This window comes from Cygnus olor, chromosome 3 (assembly GCF_009769625.2).
Source record: "Cygnus olor isolate bCygOlo1 chromosome 3, bCygOlo1.pri.v2, whole genome shotgun sequence".
Classification (NCBI taxonomy): domain Eukaryota; kingdom Metazoa; phylum Chordata; class Aves; order Anseriformes; family Anatidae; genus Cygnus; species Cygnus olor.
The window spans coordinates 95922325-95943123 of NC_049171.1; the positions used below are offsets into that span (position 1 = coordinate 95922325).

General features: G+C 37.8%; 1 protein-coding gene across 18 annotated transcripts in view; it reads right to left on the minus strand.

Annotated features, from left to right (window-relative positions):
* The window catches only part of EML4 (EMAP like 4), a 158261-nt gene that overhangs the window by 65946 nt on the left and 71516 nt on the right, over window positions 1-20799 (minus strand). For 17 of the 18 annotated variants that reach the window (XM_040550603.1, XM_040550600.1, XM_040550594.1 and 14 more), the window contains one exon: window positions 6534-6716. In XM_040550603.1, coding sequence (XP_040406537.1) covers window positions 6534-6716 — 183 coding nt within the window. Of the gene's footprint in view, window positions 1-6533; window positions 6717-20194; window positions 20319-20799 lie in introns of those variants that run through there. The other variant, XM_040550592.1, reaches the window with a different exon arrangement.

Below are 20799 nucleotides of genomic sequence, written 5' to 3' on the forward strand. Positions count from 1 at the left end.
ATACCAAATAAATGTACAGTATTTGCTCAACCACACTATTAGTCATCAGACAACCCACACAGGTGAGCCACAGAAAAACAGACCTAAATAGTTCTAAGTGCAGCAGAACATAAGGTTTTATCTGCATTTCCTTCCTAAAAGAAAACCATCAAAACCAAACTTGAAAGTATGACAAATCCTAAACTTCAAGATGTTATAAGACATTGTACCAAAGCAGCTGTAGTCACTTCTTTGTTTCCAAAGTTTCAAAGAATGTCAAGTCACTCAACTGATGGAAGACTGGCAAAGAAATGGCTTGGGAGCACTGAAGCGCCATTTGAGAAGAGTACTGTATTCTGAAGGGCAGAGAACAATTTCTTTGGTGTTAAGGTTTATTCAATTAGTTCACTTACACTGTCAAATTCTGATTGAGACTTCTTAAGCAGCAAAAATGTTCTGTTCTTCTATCCCAGGAGCAAAAGCTACAGGTCAGGGTGAGATACCACTTCTCCAGTAATGAATGATATGAATCAGGATAAAAAATAAATCAGCTTCCTTTACTACCTATGGGTTATACCTCGTCTTGCTAATAATCCAATTTTAAAACAAAATTAAGTTTTGACAAACTTTAGTATTCTTAAAACAATTACATCTACCTGAAAAAGCTTCAAATGCTTTTATTTTTTTATTTTTAATTGAAGCCCAATTTCATAAATCTCAACTGAAAACTGAAAATAAACATTATCCCTCTTTTCCTATTAAAAGGAAAAGTTTAATAGAGGCATGTTAATGTGAAAACAGTTTTAGGACATATAGTTAATGCATAAGTATCTTCAGGTGCAAGCAAATCTCTTTCAATAGTTAGGTTAATTACAATGTTAAGATTAATTAAGCATTTATTTACAGATTTCGTATGCATTTTTAGAGCTATTGACTGAAGCTGTCAATGCATACATTTCTAAAAGTGTAACTGATCCTTCTAGACAAAAACTATTTTTTCAGGTGTTACATTCCCAAAAGTCCAGGAGAGTCACGCTGCTGCTCTGACACTTGGCTCTTTGGGCAGGAATTTTATAAAACTACTACCGAGGGAAACTGAAAACTTCCTCGGTTTGAGAGAGCCAACAGCTTATTAAAACAGCACAGACCTTTTCCACCTCTCTCCCTACCATCCTATTATTTTGCTACACTTTTCCAAAGGCACCATCTACTTCCTCTTCCCATTCCAAGTGAGCTGTATCCAAGCAGAAGAAATAAAAATTTAACTGTGGTATTCTGAAACAATTTGATACACTCTGGCAAACAGTGATGAAAAAGCTACTCAAGTGTTATAAACAACAAGGCAGATTTTATTCTGAAAAAGCTAACTGCATCATTTAGCTACTCCAAGATTGCAATTCTTAGCTTGAGAAGCATCGTGGAGAATAGTAGTGCAGTAGCTCAGGAGAATTTGTCCACACTCTTCTTAAAAAGCACACAAATGCACAAAAGCACGTCCAAAATTGTAAGAAGACTATGGAAAACGAATTAGGGTACTACTGATCACCACAACTGAAAAACACTCTTCTACAGTTGCTTTGAGAATTTTTATCAACAAACAGGATTATCAGGTAACAGAAATTAAAAAAAATCTACTTTCCTCTTCACTTTTCCTTCCTCAACTTGGTTTAGCTAGCTAATGCCCTTTAGTTCATTAACACTCTCTAGATTCAACTTCTCTGAATAGCTGAAGAACATCAAGAATAGTAAGAAAGATTACAGAAGGCAGAAGAAAAGGAGAAGACAAGAAAAAAAATGGGGAAGTAGTAAAGAGGAAAAAAAAAAAAAGAAAAAAATTAATGCAGAAAGAACAGATGGCACTAAAACCAGTACCTGGAAAACCCATTAAGACCTCAAGAGTGTCATTATTTGTTATGTGAGCATACAGCCTGCAGACTTCAATTGGACTATTCCCATGAGTAAAACGACACACGTATATGCTTGCCAAGTTAATCTTACTATCATGAATAAGAACCTATAGCCTATCTCTCTGATGAACATTTTTTTTTATCTACAGTTCCATTTTCAGTTGTTTTAATGTTTAATAATTAGACAACATATATACCCTGTTATTAGAAAAATTATGCACATTAGAATGTTTTAAAAAGAAAATCACTAATAAAAGCCTATGTTATGCTTTCATTAATGAAGCTTACTGAACACCTGAAGTCAGTTTTTGTTAATATAAAATAAAATGACTTCATGTTATTGAAATGAAACCATTTTTGAGATAAGGTAAAAAATACATCAGAAGTGTTTTGTTTACATTAGTGCAATGAGATGGAATTTGATGCAAGATACTACTTCAGAATTCCTCCTATTGAGATGTTGAACAGACATCATTTCACACCTGAGAAGGGAGCAGAAAAGTAAGGAAAACTCTCCAGGTTACTATTAGAAAAATCCACTGAACAAAGGAAAAAGAATCTGTATTTCCAACATGCAGCTGCTACTGCAGATCCCCAAGACCTCTGCCGTAAGTAAAATAAATGCCTCTTGGTCAGCCAGTCCACACTGTCATAGGAGGCCCTCTCTGCAAATTGCCATCCACTTCTTGAACTTCACTTTGTGACCTAAATTTGCACACAAGTTATTTGATATCAATTCTTGCCCAAGGAATAGGAAATATTTCCTATTTCAGGGGTTTAGCCTGTGACAAGCCTCATCATTACTTCCAAGTCCAGAAAAAGGACATGAAATCTGTTTCTCTGTGGGCAGAGATCAGCTGTAACTTCTGGTAGATGGACGCTTTCTCAGGCAAGAGCTCCTACCCCAGCAATATGATGAGTCTGAGCTATTTTACTGGTGCCATTGTGCACCACAAACTTGTCTCCACACCCAGAGCCTGAGGGATGAATTCTCCCGTTACACACATTTTGACACCCTGAAAGATTTTAATAGGTTTACCAGGCACCAGCTGTGAGCCAATCTATCTTGCTGGCAGCCACAAGTACCAGACTGCTTTATGCTTTCTTTTTCTTCAGTGTCCAGGTAATCTTTGTTTTGGGAACTTTTTGTGAATGTTAACAGCATCAATCATGCATCAACAGCAGAGACATGTGGCAACAAGAGCACAGAGCTGCCAAAAGCAAAGAACTTCCCAAATACTTGCCAAGGCATCTATAAAGCAAAATAAAACAAAAAGAAAAAAACAAACAAAACACCAAAACCCCAAATGCTCCCACACACTACAACCCACCCTACCTGCCCCCCCCTTTCCCCCCCAAACCCTGTAGCTGCTGGGGACCTGTTCCCTAACCAGCCCCTTTCACATTTCTAAGAATGTTCAACGTGACCTTCAGTTCAGACTCGACTATTTTGCCGTTCCATAGTTATCCTTAGCTGAGAGCAGAGATACAGAAGTAATATCAAGGCCTTTTTATTTTGAAAAGATGTTCTCTATTCCGAACGGCTTTACACTGAGCAATACTAAACAGGAAGACAAGCCACATCAGAACACTGTCTGCTTTTTGTGTGCAATAGCAGGTGTGCCGATTCTGCTGCAATCCCTGCTAGAGGAGATTGCAGTTTCTCTCTTACAGTGTCTCCACTTCATGTTCTACTAGGAGGCACTATGGTGGCTTAAAAACCTCACCCTCTGGCTTATCTCAGACAGTTTGCAGATCGCCTAGCACCATATGAAGAGCAGTTTGCTTGAGTCACAGCTAGACAGCCAAAATCGTAGGTAGTAATCTACTAACTAATAGCCCATGAAGTATAAATAAAAATCTACCAATGCCTATGTCAAATTGTTCACCAAAGACTGGACTATATTCAAACTACGCATGCAATAAAAGTTACCTAGAAAAAAAGAAAAGACTGCAAGAATAATACAAGGAATTCTAGCTTCAGCTATGGCTGATGCAATCAATCAATCTAAAATAAAGGGATAAGAAAAGTAAGAACAGAATTGGCTCACCAGATATGCAATGCAGACAAACTAACAAAGAGGAAGAGATCTGTTCCTACACCAAGTTGGTCTATCAGCTTCAGAATGAGAAAAGTCAGTTGCAAAATGATCTGTATTTGCCCCCTTCAGCATGATTTGGCCTGTTCACTACACTTACTTTGAGCTTATGAAAAATCTCTCTTCAAAGACACTGCTGAGCTGGTTACAGAAATAATTGAGAGGTTTTAGAAAACATTTCAGCAGCAAGTAGGAAAGACTCATTCAAACTGGGTTAGATATTGTCTGCTACTCAGATTAAAATCTGTTTGATAGAAAGATTCAAGATGGCTTTTTCGGGTACTGTGACTTTTGCAAGTTCAATTTATTTCAGAAGTATTTATCTCACCGTCTTGCCATACTTCAAATTAAACACCTCTCTCAATTCAAAAATACATATGCATCTTTTTTTTTGTTGCTCATTAAGGTCAGCATGCAATCAAGCACTGCTTTAGAGACAAATACTTCTGTGAACCAAAGCCTCAACTTTTTTTTTTTTAATTAAAACTGTCTACAGTATTATAAAAAGCTATGCATCATCTTGTTTTAAAATGTTTATTAAAATATCAATGCTTAAGTTTAAATCGATACTAATATCAAGTTCATTCTTAAAGTCTAATTTCAACCTTGTAGAAAATTTCAGTGACCATATGTGAATGACCTTTTTCTTTGGTGACATCCTCGTACTATCTATCCACAACTGCTTTCATGATAAACAGTGAAGCTAAGGTGTCACCTGGTAGTATTAGTTAACTGAAGACAGTAGGGACACATCCTCCACAAATTAAATACAGTGCCGATTAGCCATAATTCATTTATGCTCATTGTATTAGCTCGTACATGTACATTTCTCCCCCACCCCCACCTCTATCTTCAGTTACGTGCTGCTGTCATTAATTGCTAGAAATGTAATATCAAAATGCTGAAGTTATTTAGATCCTCCATCCTTTCCCACCCTGGGGAATAATTATTTTTCATTGAATAAATTCACCTGGAGAACTCAGTATGGCCACAAGGCTCACAGAGTCTGTAAGAAGATGGCCCCAAAGCATTCTGCAAAACTCTGCAAGCTTGCCCTGCCTGTGAACTGCATTTGCTGGATGTTAGACAATTCCAAGCCAAAGGTCTTTATAGCTGTATTTATGCACATCCCAATTCCTCTGCATGTAAATAGGAAGAATAAGGTTCCATGTTGCATTCATTTTGCCCACAGTTTTGCACAGACATTTTCTTTCTGTCATAATGGACAGCAGACAGCAAAGACTGATTTAGCTGAAATACTTGCTTGAGCTTTATTTAAACGGAGTTAGACAAGGAAGTGTCAATCTTGATGAGACCAGAGATGCACATCAGGCAGATAAAGCTGCATTTATAAGCAGGGTTGACAACAGTCTACCATTTAGCAAGTAAGAGAGAATGGCAGGATTCAGAGCCCAAGCCAATTAAGTGTCATCACTTCCTTCCATCTGGCAGAGAGACTGCAAAAACACTTAATTAAGGAATTTGATCTCCCTGCCACATCCAAAACAATTCAAACTTTCAGAATTTTCAGCTTTTGCATTTTCAACCTGTATAATGCAGCCACGCAAACAAACATATGCTCTGGTGTGTCAGTTCAGTGTTATGCTGGTGTCGGTGTAACGGGTATACTTCAAGGCTGAAGTACAAGGGTTGAGCCCAGTGAATTCTGGGCTGCATGGTTTCATAGGGATAAATGCATTTATGGTGAACTAGAACTGCGAATTATCTGAAATATGACCTAACCTTTTATTTAATCGTAGGCCTAACATATATCACCTATGTACACAGCTCTAGTTCTCTCTCTACACACACAATTTTAAGTTGGAGTAAATCCCAATAACAACGCAAGTACTTCTCCAGAACAGAAAAGGAAATGCTCATGGAAAAAACGCGATGCATTCACGCACACATACAAATTAGTGCAAACAGCATCTAGTTTCTTTCCTTTTAAACAATCCTATATATTTCAAAGTTACAGTGTACAGGTTAGCTGCTAGCCACTAGCCCAAAGAGATACTACTAAATGGATGTCCACTTCTTATAAGAAACCTACTGGTGTTCATCCTTGTAGATGAACAAAAATAAACTAGATTCAGAAAACTTCCATTTATTTTTTAATTAAGAATTGAGGAGCAGGGGGAAGTGTAGCCTTTAATACAGCCCTTCAGCTGAATAACTTATAGATGAAGTCAAAGCTCAGACTCAGAGCTCCCCGTAAGCTTCAGAAACCCTGTTGTCAGCTTAAAAACCGCAGCTGTAAAGCAATCCACTGTTTAAATTAAATGAGCCTTTTTACAAGAATTAAGGTAAATTTCCAGTGGCCATAAGTACATATAAATGTTAGAAAACAGCAATATTATTAAGCATATTTCAAATAGCTATTAGCCATATACGATAAAGCCTACAATAAAAAAAAATTACCCTGTCCCTCACAAAACATACTTGCTTTTCCAGATGACACAGAAAAGGGGGAGAAAAGTCACCAACAGAGAACATTCTACATGATAACATTTTGACTCTAGAAAGAGTTTACCAAATATGGGCTTACCCTTACTTGGTGCTGATTTTCTCACAGAAGCTACATGGTCTTCAGAGATAGCAAGGCGCCTTAGCACATCAGCCAGCGCTGCTTTTAGGACAGTGATTTCATCTTCTTGCTGCTGAACTCTCAGCTCTAGGGCTGAAAGTCTGTCTTGGACATCAGATGTGCTTGCAGCTGAGATGCTGTCATCTGTATGGAGGGGAAAGAGAGTAGAAAGAGTTTTAACTCTTTTGTTCTAAACCAAAAGCCGTGGAAAGACACTTACAGAATGAGTATGTCCGTCCCATCATTTTGAAGTACTGAAGATGAACAAACATGTTCAGGCAAAGAAGGAAGGGATATTATGTTAAATGTATCATATGAATGCTTCAAGAGAGAAGTGCAGCTAATCATTAGCTTAGACAGAAGGCTTAAGTAGCATGGTTCTACTACAGTCAGAAGAGAAAATTACTTTCTGTTAAAAGTGTAGAAGGAAAAACATGCTTACCAGTAGAAGAAAGACTGAAATCAAGTTTATTTACACAGCCAACTGAATTACCCCCAAATTATAAAACTAAGGTTAAAATTTGCAATATATACTTTTAGAACTGTTCAAGAATTTTAAATGAGGTCTTTAGTTTTAAAGCAAGATATAAAATTATAACAAATATATCCACAGTTGAACATCCTAGTATTGCTAGCCATGATCTAATTGCATCAAGTGACAATCTCAATTTAAATGGCCTAGATCAGAGTTCTTAACTCCAATCCCTTCTCTGTACTTTTTTCACATCACCACCCTGCATGGGCCAAAAAATAAAAAAGAGAGAAAGAGAGAGAGGAAAAAAAAAATGACATTATAACATTTGGCCTGACGTGAACAGAAAGTAAATACACTACAAAAAGGTTCCAAAAACTTATTTGGCCACACAAAGATAGATTAGCATTGAAGGCGCAATCCAGCCAAATCTATTCTTCAGTGGTAAAAAGGAAATTACAGCTTCTGCATATTCTTTGCCTTTGACAGTTCTTTGCATTACTTCTGCCAAGCCAAAATAACACATAACAGATTTTTATGTTTGGCTGTTCCAATAAGTCAGAGTCCAACCACTAAAAAAGACCCATAAAAGAATATGTTGCTCAATCAAAGTACTGAATTCCTTATCCATCCTCACTTAGGCTTACTAGAACTCAAGATTCAACAGGTTTACAAAATTTTTTACAGCCTGAGTTCTACAAAGAGACACTACGAGTTCATATTTTATGAAACATATCCAAACAGAAAATTCACACATAAGGGAAAGTAGCTAGATGTTATTACTGTCAATTTACAATCTAAATTTTAGTTCAGTAATGTGATGAATACCTAACAAAGGAAAAATAAGTTAACATAAAGCCATAGCCTTAAAACTCTATTTTTGACTAAATTCCTTAACCTTTGAAATACTTGTATAAGGGCATCACTCTTAAAGTGAATGTTTCATAAGCAAATGAAACACATGCCAAAATGCTTCAATGAATTAAATATGAAAGAGATTACGGATTTTAGTGACAACTTCCATGCTTTTAAAGCAGAAAGCCTTTGTGTATGATAATCACTACTGAAGGAGAAAGAATTTAGCCAAGTGAATCACAATATTACTTTTACAACATGCAAAAATTCCCATAAGGACTTAGTAAAACAAAGTAATAGTAGTAGTAAAATGAATTTGTAACTATTATTAAACCAAAAGGCATGGTTACGATTACACTGATATGACAACTCTTAAAGAAGACAGTTTTGCACAACAATTTAATTCACTATTTTGTTAAACTAAAAGCAGAAGTGCATTACTGCATGGCTAATACTGTATTCATTCACGCTAATAAATAAGAACTGAAGGGAAATTAATAAGGTATGCAATCGGACTGAGATCCAGAAATAGTAAATCAGAACACCTCTGAACAAAATGTCTGTAGTATCACCAGCCACAACAATACCTCATCTATCCAGAAAAGGCCACTTTTTTACGAAGTTATTTTAATGACTCTAAAACCCAACATACTCAATTCTCTCTCAGTAGTATTTTAGAAATCCACACCAGTGACTGCTATTCCAGGTTGGAAAGAACTGTGAAAGATTCTTATATTAAAAATCCCATTTTCAAAACATAAAAAAAGATTTCTTTTAAGGAGTTACTGGAGGTTCCTACAAACACATGTACCTATACAGCATGTTAAAAGGAAGTAAATTTATGTAAATTTACTTCACAAAATCAAGAAGAGTTTTGACTTTAGGGAAGTGGATTGAAAGAGGCACCATATAATTCACACTTCTATTGTAATCACAATATTAGCCTTTGTATAAATGCAGAGGACCAGCCAAAACGAACATCGGACCAAACAACAACAATTATTTTCAAAGTAACTTTTACGATCTTTGCATCTCATCTTACACTACTAGCAGTCCAAACAAACACAGAAGTTTGACATTTCCTTAATGCTTTTTTTTTTCCCCTTTTTTGTCTGCCAAAGCCTTCAATTAATGAACTATTAAAAAGTCTTATTATGGATAAATTCCCAGGATCTTTAAATATGCAACAGATTACCATAAAACATTTGTAAAAAGAGTGAGTAGCTCTCTGTATGCTGTGTCAAATTTTCATTTTAAAAGCTAGACGTTACTGTGCCCCCTGCATGGAGTCTAAATAATAGTAATTACCAAACCAGAAAAGGCTCCACTACTGGACTCAGTATGATAAGCACAGATAAAAGTGTTCTACTAGAGCTGCTTTTTTTTTCTCTCTCTTTTTATTTTTATTTTTTTTCACCTCCACTGACTACCAACATTTACTAGGCTGCCTCTGCCAAACCCCAGGAAAGGGTTGCAGTAGATGTCTCTTGCAGCCCTCTAAGCCGCAGCTATGCCACTCATTAGAAATCTCAAAGGGGCACAGGAGAGCAAGTCTTTCTGCCCAGGAGGGTAAGCTGCAATGCTCTGACCTCCTCAACATAAAGTGGGATGGTGAAGTTGGCTGATTCCGGTCTCTGTAACCCATGCTATGGAGGCTCAGACTTTTAGGAGACACAGTGAGCTGAGGCAGAAGCACCCTCAAACCCAACAGCCTGTCAGAGGTTGTAGCTCTACAAATGGGGCATGAACAGGAAACCAAGATTAAGCCATTTAGCTGACTCAAAAACAGGCAAAGCGATGGGCTATGTGTGCTTAATGAGAGAAAAGAGATTTTGCACTGCTGGCGGCTGCTTTGCATTGCAAGGGGGCACTTGAGACACGGCGACTGAAAGGAGAAGCTTGACAGCAGGTAGATCACTAGGAAATCAAGAATATTTTGGTTGATCAAGGATCACAGTCACACACTGGGAAGACATTTTGTTATCCTCTATCACTCTACAGAAGCAGCGTATGTTCTGAGTGATGACAATTACATATTACACTGGGAACTATGAGAGAACTAAAATGAATGATTCCCAACCCAAATACCTCGCCCATGACACCGAATACTCAACTGAACTCCAACATGCCCTTCTTGGCAGTGTCTTGAAAGTAAGTCAGTTAGGGATTAGCTTAAAAGAAGATGCCTTAAAAGTAAACACAACCGCAATCCTTGAGATCATTTTAACAAATCTGCACAATACATAACTTTTTTTTTTCAAAATACCTGGCTCTTGTGGGTTTCTTCCTTCAAAAATGCATTTTTATAATCCAAAGAACTACTTCAAAAGAAATTTAAACAAAAAGCTTCCTCCAAGGGCATGCCATTCCCCTTTCAGAGGGGAGAGAGCTCTTAATGCAAGTACAAAGACAGTCACAAGTGAAGCGTAAGTCCATCTCCTCCCTTCCTCTTCTCCTATTCCTAAACATCTGGCCATTCCGTCATGCTATATGGGGCATCTATCCAGACCTTCCATGAGCCACTCAGTTTACTAAACCAGAGGGAGATTTATTTATTCAAAGAAAGAAACGGAGTTAGGAAATAGAGCAAGAGACCTAGGTGGAATTGACTATTTATTCCAATTCATTCACTTCATTTTAAACAGAACTTTTCAGTCATCTGGTTATTTTTTGTTAAAACAAAACAGCATTAGTTCTGATGCGTCAGCCACACTTCCCAAGCTGTCCATGACCTATGCTCTCAAAAGAGGCAATGGAACATGAACCATTGTGAAAAAAGCACCACCTGCAATGCCTGCTGGTGAAAGTGAGGAGACATCCACATAGATGTGGATGGAAGGTCCTTCCATGTTGAGAAGTGGTATAAGATAAGAGTACTAGAACTCAAAGACAGCAAATACATGCTAGGTCTAACCATACACTACTATAACTTGCAAAATAAGAAGTCTTGCTATTTTATCATAGTTCACTGTTTGTTTTAATTTTAGCCATTAAAACATTAACTCCTCCCCTCCTTTTGGAGTAAGCAAGGATGTATCTCCCAGCAGACTGAACAGATAAACAGGCCTAACAGCCCCTTAGGCTTTCTCCAGAGACTTTGACAGAGGCATCCAATACGTCGTGACGGCACTTAACAATACTCCCAACCCACCTATCACTCCACTTTTCACATATCACTAACCAGGCACGTGAGGATAGCAGCATTTGAAAAGTATTTCCCTTAATCACTGGCTGCCTAGGAGAAATCTGAACTCTCTACATTTTAAAATGTGTGTGCGTGTACACATACGTACACACACACGTATATTACAACTGAACCATATATTCTGGGGCCCCTCAACAATTCCAGAGCATCCATTATCACTTGTCTCAGCCAACTCTTGCCAGCCTTGACTAAACGTAAGTAAGAGCTTGATTTTAGACATAAGCAACATTTCAGAAAAACAAATTCTACAAGCTCCAGCACATGGAAATTTAAACCACAGGATGGAAAATACTACATTTTATTCAATAAAACCACACAAACCACAGATATTTTTAAACCTGTGCCTGCCAAAGCACCCACACAGTTTTCTATGTTTTCCCCAGAGTGCTACGAGTCTTTTATTAAAGAAATGCAACCAAAATTACTTGCAGTAGTATAAAGGTCTGGATCACAATTTCAGAAGATAACTGGCCCAGATGAACCCTTTCTCACTAGACCTGTGATGTGCCCATGCGTGTAGGACGGTACGTATTTGCACAGCCTGCAATTTTTATCCTGAAGGTCAGAGAATAATTTGACTCTGGCTGAGGGCTTTATTTCCAGAGAGATAATGGACAAATTTGTTTTCTTACCATGTTAATTGAAAGAAAAATTCTCTACAGTCTTCTGCCACTTATTTTTCTTATGACTAGCTTATAAAATGTATGAAGATCCTGTTCTGGATCTGTAATGCATAACTCTCTAAAAAAAGGAAGAATTAGACTCTACAATCTTTTGCTTGCAGTATCTCCTTCACCTCTTCCAAATGTCAGTATACATACAAGCTATCTAGATTTTGTAAAGGACATGAGTCATGGAAGGAGCATGAGAAGAACTGGAATTAAAACACGCAACATGAAGGTGGAAAATTAAGAAAGCTTGATATTAGCAACAGATACCTTATTCATTTCTAATGTGCCCCTCGAAGCTAGACCTGTTGGCATGGAAGTGGAAGTGGGAAGTTCTCTCCAAGTTTTCCCTTGCTGCAAATGCAAGACTCTGGCCTTTAACACTCTCGATTACCCCACATATCTTTTCATTCACTTTTCCGCATTTCCCAACTTTTCCCTTCAGAATTAAAACAAAAAACAAACAAACAAACGAACCTGCTCAAATTCATTAGGAAATCTGCACTTATTACTGCAGACAAAGGTAAAAGGTGTTTCTTCACTTTCTTGTAGAACAATAATGCAGATGTTTTGAAATGGCTACAGATCATTGACTGCAGACTAGTACCCATCTTGCAGCTTGCAAATGCATGGCACGTTAGTACTTCCAATATGAGTTAAACCTGTTATTTTTCTCTTGCACAGACATTTATTCAGGTTCTCAGGAAGAAGCAGCATGTTGTCAGCCCCCACTCAACCAGCTGCATGAGTACTATCATGTTAAGAAAATTGTCTTCCTTGTACAATTCACTAGATTGTTTAACATTTCATAGTTCAATCTTACCTTAGTCCCCTCCGTGCTAGTTTAAAGAAAAAAAAAAAGTATTATTCTCCATTAGCCTTTCATAACTATTTTTAAACTAATGTCCACGGTAAGCTTATTTGTATAGATCCTACACAGAATCAGACCATAAAATTAAAGTGCAATGCTCAGTGGACAGTAAGTGCCTTAAACATTAAAAATGATCATCCTAATGGGTAATCTGCATTTTTAATCATAAACCATATAATATATATAATACATATAAAACATTTTTCACTTTAAAATACAGCAGTGCAATCCACCCTTTTAACTGAAGGATACAGAACTGGGTCTTAAAACCAAACCAAGCCAAAAAAACCCTTAGTCAAGGCTGAAAATCGAGACTGCATCGAAAAACCTCAGTGGAAACCCCGATAGGAATATGGTTTATACTTTTATGAATTTATGCACAACTTTGATAAATGAAAACTGGCACATCTAGAATAGATCTCTATAGATCTGTATATATCTTTACAAATAATCATACAATCCAAACAATCCATACAATCCAAAACTCAAAAAAAACAACAACAATAAAATAACATAAATAAATAAACGATAAAATTAAAACATCATAGCACTGCATTATGTTTTAAAACAATAATATATAGAGATATATAATTACGTATCTATATATCTATAGAAAGATATATAACTATAGTGCACAAAGTTTCATTTGGACTTTTCAATTAAGCATGCTACATATGTGTAATACAAGTTTTGTCTGTAGATGTTCCACGAGAAGATTTTATCTGGGCACATGAGTATTCTGCAATGCAATAGTTGCTACTGATCTTTACAATTTTCAACTGGTTTATAATTTATTTGAAATGAGCTCATGTCTGAGAACTGCACTATTGCACCACTACGTTGCAGAGAACATCACCTGTGTTCTGAGGCAATTGCATTTTAAAGAGTTGGTCTGACACATACAATGATCTACCTTTTCATCCCTAATAATTAGTTTTGCTTGTGTATGCTAAATATATTTGTGTACACAGGCTTTCATTATTTTGTTCTGACATGAAAAGACAAGGGAAAGAGAAAGATTAAAATACAATAAAAAATAATGAAAAAGTAATTTTGTAATAACAACATTGACAGTATTATGATAAAAATATATATGTGATAACCAAGTATATCTGCTGCTGTAAACAATCATTTTTAATACTGATAATCTAGAAATATATCAACATGAAATTCACAGGGTGCAACTCCACCCATGCTGTATCTGACTAACCTGAGTGTTCAGCTTGCCTAAGTTTGCAGTAACTGTTATTATCTACTGGGCACCCAAGTTTAACAAGAAACAGAGCAGACTTCGTACTTGCCAATGCTAACTTTGATAAGCAGACTGAGAAAACAAAACAAAGCCAACACTTGCACACACTTCTCATATTTGACATTGATATCCACATAATTACTTGAAGAAGCAGGTAATTATGCTGTGTCTCTCGTGTCCTTTCCCCAACTGCATACTTCATATCAGCTCCACCTCCATTAAGATGCATCTCAATAGTAAGATCATTCACTGTGTTTTCACCATCCACTAATTAAAACATGTTTTTGTTTTGTTTTGTTTTTAAAGTATTTTCTTTTCCTAGTGTCAGTTAGCCCTTGATGCTCCTGACATTGTTCTGAAGCACAAGACTCTTCAATGCTCGGCATTTGACCAACAGGACATGCCCTTATCTTTTAAAGAGTGTTTCTGCATAACAGATGAATGACCTCTAGACACCATATGCAAAATTCACGATGGCTACAGGCACCTGTTTGGGATGCCCTGCATATCTCACTCAGCAGCAATCTCAGTCACCTCAGGCTCTTTTTAATATCTGATGCCACCCTATTTTCATGTCACGGCAATAGAAAGAGAGGCAGAGCATCTTGTGTTATCTAACATACATGCTTGGAAGTTCACACAGGAACCAGAGACTCCTGCAATGAACTGCACATGCCTTCAGAGTAATATTTAGTGCACATACAGAATCACAGAATCATCCAGGTTGGAAAAGACCCTCAAGATCAGTATTCCTTTGTTGAAAATATTTCATGTTATGCTAGAAGTATCAGCAATATTAACAATTGTGAACACTTCCGAAATAAAATCCCATTTAGAGAGTTATAAATTAGTAACTTCGCCAAGTAAATTGTTCAGGCTAAAAACGTCAGTGCCAGGAGCTCCTTTCCCTTATCCAGCTCTCACAGGCACCTCACACCCACAGCAATCAGGCTTTTGACATGCACAGGGCTGTCCTGCCTGCACACACTGACAAGCAAGCCTTCAGTTTCAAATTGGGCAATTACTTAATTAGAAAATTGAGTAATTAGCAGATGCTTTTGACCTTAATCTCATTTTAACTTCATCTGTTAAGTGCAAGTATCATCCCACACCGCATAAAGGTTAATTAACACTTGTAGGCTACTGAAACACTACCTAAGTCTGTAGCAAAGTCGGTGTTGAAATTCACGCCTTTCTTTGGAAAGTGAGACTAAAAGCCTTGCCATAAAAATAACGTAGGGAGACAAGCAAAGAAACTTAACGCAACTCAAAATACGGAGCAACTGCTTTTTAGGCAGACTTGTCTTTTCTGAGTATTGACTGACTTGGGGGAGACTATGATCAAGTAACTAAAGGCTGCACCTTACTACCCATATGATCCAGAAGACTAAATACAGGCCTCAAGGGCTACCCCTACCCTGGCTTTTATGTTCAGTCTTTGACTTCCTACTCATAACCACGTTCTTCAAACGTATTTCGTTACTGCATAAATCTTAAGATAGCAGCATTAATTGTCACTGATCTGGCTCACCGCCGCAAATGGTATCGACACTATCCAGGCTCAGACAGAAGCACCAGGATCCAAAGCAGCTCACAGAGCAGGTCCAGCAAACATCCTGCAGAGTTCACTGAGAAACAAGAGATCATCTGAAACACCGTGGCTTTCCAGGAGTATTTTGCCAACTCATTTACACAAAGCAGTACCCACCAGTTATCTGGAGGGCAAGGAAGTTGGTGTGAGGGGTTGGAAATGGTTAAAAAAAAAAAAAAAAAAAAAAAAAGGACCATTCATAGTAATCTCAAATTCTCCAACTCCCTCCCCATTGCCCCAGGCAACTTATATATCTTAAACTATTCTTGTCAGAGTGATGATGCTAATTGATGCTAATTCCTGTTTAGAGCAATGTCTGTATATTTAGGTATGTTTTTGTAGAATTTAAATCTCAATTCATACGGGTTACTGCCAACTTTCCAAGACAATTTATTTCATTAATGTGCAAATAAGATCCACTTTGCAAAACCCTCAATCTTTACATTGCAACAACTCAGGCAAAATCCACCGTTTATCTTCACTGTATTAAATCTCTGCTGCAAAACATTTGCATTCAGTAGTACCAACACAGCTTTAATAGGAAACTTATGGAAACTCTCCAAAATCTTAAATATTTATTGTTTATTCAGTCAACAAATTAATCTGAGTTTTTATTTGTGGCGTGCTTTTATAAAGTACATTTTTGCCCAGGAGGAAAGTTATGTTTCTGCTCTCTAAACTCACTGTATTCTCATCAATCGCAGGGTCTAATTTCAGAAGGAAAACAGAAAAGCACTGAAATCATTACGTGAGATAACATCAGCCAAAGCAACATACCCTCTTCTTTTATGAATACAATGTATTTGTACCATGCAGGGTTTATTTGCAAAATGTTACTCATCTCAAATCATGAAACACAGATGAATGATCTTCAGCTTCTGTTATCTAGGAATCAAGTTAGACATTTCAAATGGAAATGTCGGAACACTTCTGAAATTAGTTGTCCTGGATGCTCCATCACACTGCTCTATTTTCTTACCCCCAGGAGTCATAAATAAGTATCTAACTGTACAAACAAAGTTTATTTGATCTCATTCTGTGCTATTCTAAGCCACTATCATAAATGTAACTAGCCATCAGGTCAGGAAAAATAGTGTGTCCTGGCCGATTTTATTAATTTCCTATCCCAAATAAATATGTTTTTATTCATGCTGCGCACTTATAAATCTGTGTTGTACAGGTTGTGCTTCTGCCAGTGGTTGCTTGTATTTTACATGCAGTAGGATGTTATCTTGTAGACTCAGTATTACTTTTACACAACAAGAATATTCTCTTACTGGAATGATGGACATGCGTATAAAAATATCAATATTAGAGTACCTCCACGCTAAAGAGATTCATTTCTTGATACTGATATTAAAAACAGCATAACACATGCTATTCTCAGCCATCATCATCTTACTTCACGCTTAAGGGAAATCTGCCCAAGTCCATCTTTTGTGGTACCATTTCAGGGTCAAAATTCAACCTTGCAGTGAATACCCCTGGTGCCATCCCTCCCCAAATCCACAATTAACCTCTTGCAGGTGGGTTCACTAGATGCCATGCTCCTCCCGGGCCACCAGCCCACTGTGACTCAGTTTTGGGCTGACAGCAACCTCAGGGCTCCCCCGCCCAAAACACCCCTTGCCCTTGCAGGGGACATGTTCCCTCTTGGTCTGCTAGAAAGAAGAGGATCCCGTGGGTTTCAGTGCTCAGCAGATACATGCGTGCACCAGGGCCAGTGCACACATTGCTTATGTGACACAGCAATTTCAGATAAATTGAAAAATCTGTCTGGAAGGAGACTTATCAACTCATTGCATTATCTTAGTTTTCTGGTATTTCAAGTATATGAGTTCTTCCCACTTATTCACAACCCCATGCAGCCACTGTTTTATTACCTCTCTATAACAGAGATCATTCAGTGAAAGGCCAATTTTTTCCTCTGACAAGCTAAAGTGACCTTACAAAGTAATTATTCTCCCTTACATTTTGTTACCCACAAGCTAAGGATGGCCATACATTCCCTTCCTTGTGAAGAAAATATGTTGTAATGAGACAGAAGCACTTCTGGATGAAGTATGTAATTGTAGTTGTAACCCACTGATGCAACCAGGGGATACAACTTAATGGTTTTAAAACCTCTTTGTGTAGGTAAAAATAGACACAAGGTTTGCTTCTGATACGTTTTTTAAAGGTTCATTGGTTTTTGGGAGTGTGGGACTAGATCTCTCTAGTCACAAGCTAGATCCAGCACAACACTTAGAGCAGCAGGCACAAAATCCCACTTTGGTTTACCTCCACTGAGATGCCTCCCCAGCTTCTGCACCTGCTAGCAGCTTTGCTTACTCAAGGTGCATCCAAACCACATTTTTTTTTGTTTGTTTGTTTGTTTTTGAGTGTAGAAAAAGACCTAAAACTCCTTCGTAGAGAGCAGTCCTGGTACAGACACCGCTAAGTTATCTGCGCCAGTTCCAGGACAAAGCACAAGCTCTGCGACTCCCACGCAGCCAAGCTGCAAGGCAGTATCTGCAACTACTCACTGCACACTAATCATCATCTCCATTTCAGTTACTTCAGAGGAGCAAGTATTGAGAAATAAAGGGAATATGTCCATACTATGTGTCACAGAAAACGCTTCAGACCAGACAGCAAGCAGAAATACTGCTTATACTAGTGTAACTTGATAGCCACCCTCAAAAAAGGCAACTGATCATAAATACAACTTAAGAAGTGACTAGTTCTTTAGCTAAGCTCCTTTGTTTCATTATGTTAGCAATTAATAGTCCCAGCGAAGCTCTGAGGTTAGCACCTCCTATAAACAAGGTGTGGGTGGAAAGCATTGCTCACACCTCTCCTGCTGCTGCAGCTGCTCCCACCTGACGTGAGACCTACTGCACAGCAATCAGACCTGCCGTTCTGCAGCACGCGGGTCTGAGCGACTGAGAAACGATACCAGGTATTGTTTGCCAAGGATATTCTTTTAAACAACTCTGACCACACATCTACTATCAGGTGTTGCCATGTTTTCTTTAATAAGAAGGACACCACCAACAATCACTTTCCACAAACGCTCTAAACCTACGAACAAATAATTTAGCAGTGAAATTAAGCTAATTTCATTCATGATGAGGAAGACTTCTAGAACAGAAGGACATATTCCTACATGCGTTTACACGTGTATTTTAAAAAGCTAAAGTTAGCTACAGATAGGCTGCTTCCACAGAAACTAATACATGAAAATGAAGGCTGCTTCCACAGAAACTAATACATGAAAATGAAGCCAGCTTCAATGATGGTATCAGTTCCTAATCCTGGCACTATCAGGCCTGAGCACAGCTGAAAAAGGGTGTAGTAAACTGAACACCAGCAGGGGAATAAAAGAAAAAAAAAAAGCCCCCTCCATCTCAAAAAGAAACAAACAAACAAAAAAAAAAAAACAGATAAGGCCTTGTTTACTCTTGACTGAGAGCAAAATAAACAGAATTTTACATTTTTTTTCCCCATTTGTCAGCTGGGATGTACATGATCAGTACACTGATAAAAAAAATTAGCTCTAATTACAACCCAGTGATCTTCGCTTTCCCATTTAAAGTGGAAAATTCCAATTGAAAAGGAGGAATTAGGTCTCATCTTTATTCAGGCTAGGGCACGCTTCTGAATCAATTCACCTGCAAGCAAACACAGACACATAAACAGTGTTCTGTGATACTACAACTTCTCAGGGAAAAAAAAATAGATCGCTCAACATTTGGGACGAAATACTTAGGTTAAGAATAACTCGGCTAAGACCTTTCAAAATTTCACCTTGAATGTATTTTATGTAGAAGTCCCATACAAAATTGAAGTATCATAGTCACTATCGATAAATCATATGAAACCATCATGAATGTGTGCATGAAATTTGCCTGCAAGGGAAAAACACTTTCACAGGGATGCCTCTTCCTTCCTTCTCAAAAGGATCCTTCAGAAAAACACACATTTCTGATGTTGAATATTTGTCAAATTCTGTAAACATAAAAGGGACTATATTTCTATCAAGTTATTTTTAACTCCATCATGTTTTGTATCATAAACAGGTTATCTATAATCTATTCATTAGATGGATGGAGTCTTTGAAGTAGAAAAAAAACTTCATGTTTCTTTTCCCACTGTTTGCTACAAAGCAACAGTTTTTAGGTAAAAAGAACATCACTATAAATAGTAGGGTAGATGGGCCTGATTATAGATGTGTCTGGCATTGGAAGTAATCAAGTACCGCAGACACTTCATAGAGAACCAAGAATTAAATCTGGTTGTGACTAAATAACACCAGTGCCATGAATCATGAATATGTGGCTTCATGCTTTGCCCATTTTCTTCCTTATTCCTCCAAATAAGTAATTTAGTTAAGAAATGACACCAATCAAAGTCTCATTAGAAAGAAGGGTCGTTCTGTGCATAAGGCACGGATTCACAAAAATTCACAAACAGCAGAAATGCTGAGCTGCAAATGGGCCCTGGCACTTGTGTATGAGCACAGGACGGGTGTGTTTGAAGTCAGTAACACCTGAACAGCATGTTCTAACCACACAACTTTGGGCTACAACCCAGTGTATGGCCACATAAACTATCAGTGAGTGAGGAAAAGAGGGAGTCAACGGCATCACAGCTTCCCTGTAGTAACTACTCAAGCGCATACTCTTACTCAAGAATAATGCCAGGCTGTTAATCCGCATTTACTAACCTGCTGTGTCAACACGCTGTACATTCCCACCTTCACTTAGCACTCCACAACTTGTGTGCAAGCCCACACTGACTAGGTGTGACCATCCCTTGTGACCTGCGATGTGCATACCGAAAAGTCTTCATAAGAAAGCACAATGGGAAAGGCAGCCTGTGCCTCTGAGAGCCAGGAAGACCTCCTGGTTTTGGCCCGTGTGCGGAGAAGGCAACTCATTCAGCTTCTCGTGGAAGGAAATGCTCCCCTCAATGTATTTCATAGGTACCAGTAACCTGACTGGGTATTCTCATGGTTTTAAGCACTTCTGAATAGCATTACAGGCAAGCAAGGGCAAAACCCAACAAATTAATATGCCATTTTAGAGCATATGAAGAACAAAAATGATGGTGGGAGAGAAGAACACAGGCAGAAGACTTGGCACCTAAACTCTATGTTATTATAATACATCAGAACATCTCATCATGCACTAAAAACTGTGACTAATGGCTGCCACACTTGGTCCTTCCTTCCATCTCTTTTCCTGCATTTTCTAAGAAAACTAGCTTTCTTAGCATTTTCTGCAAGTGCTAAGAAAACGCGAACCGTTGCCCTGCACCAGTCATCATCAT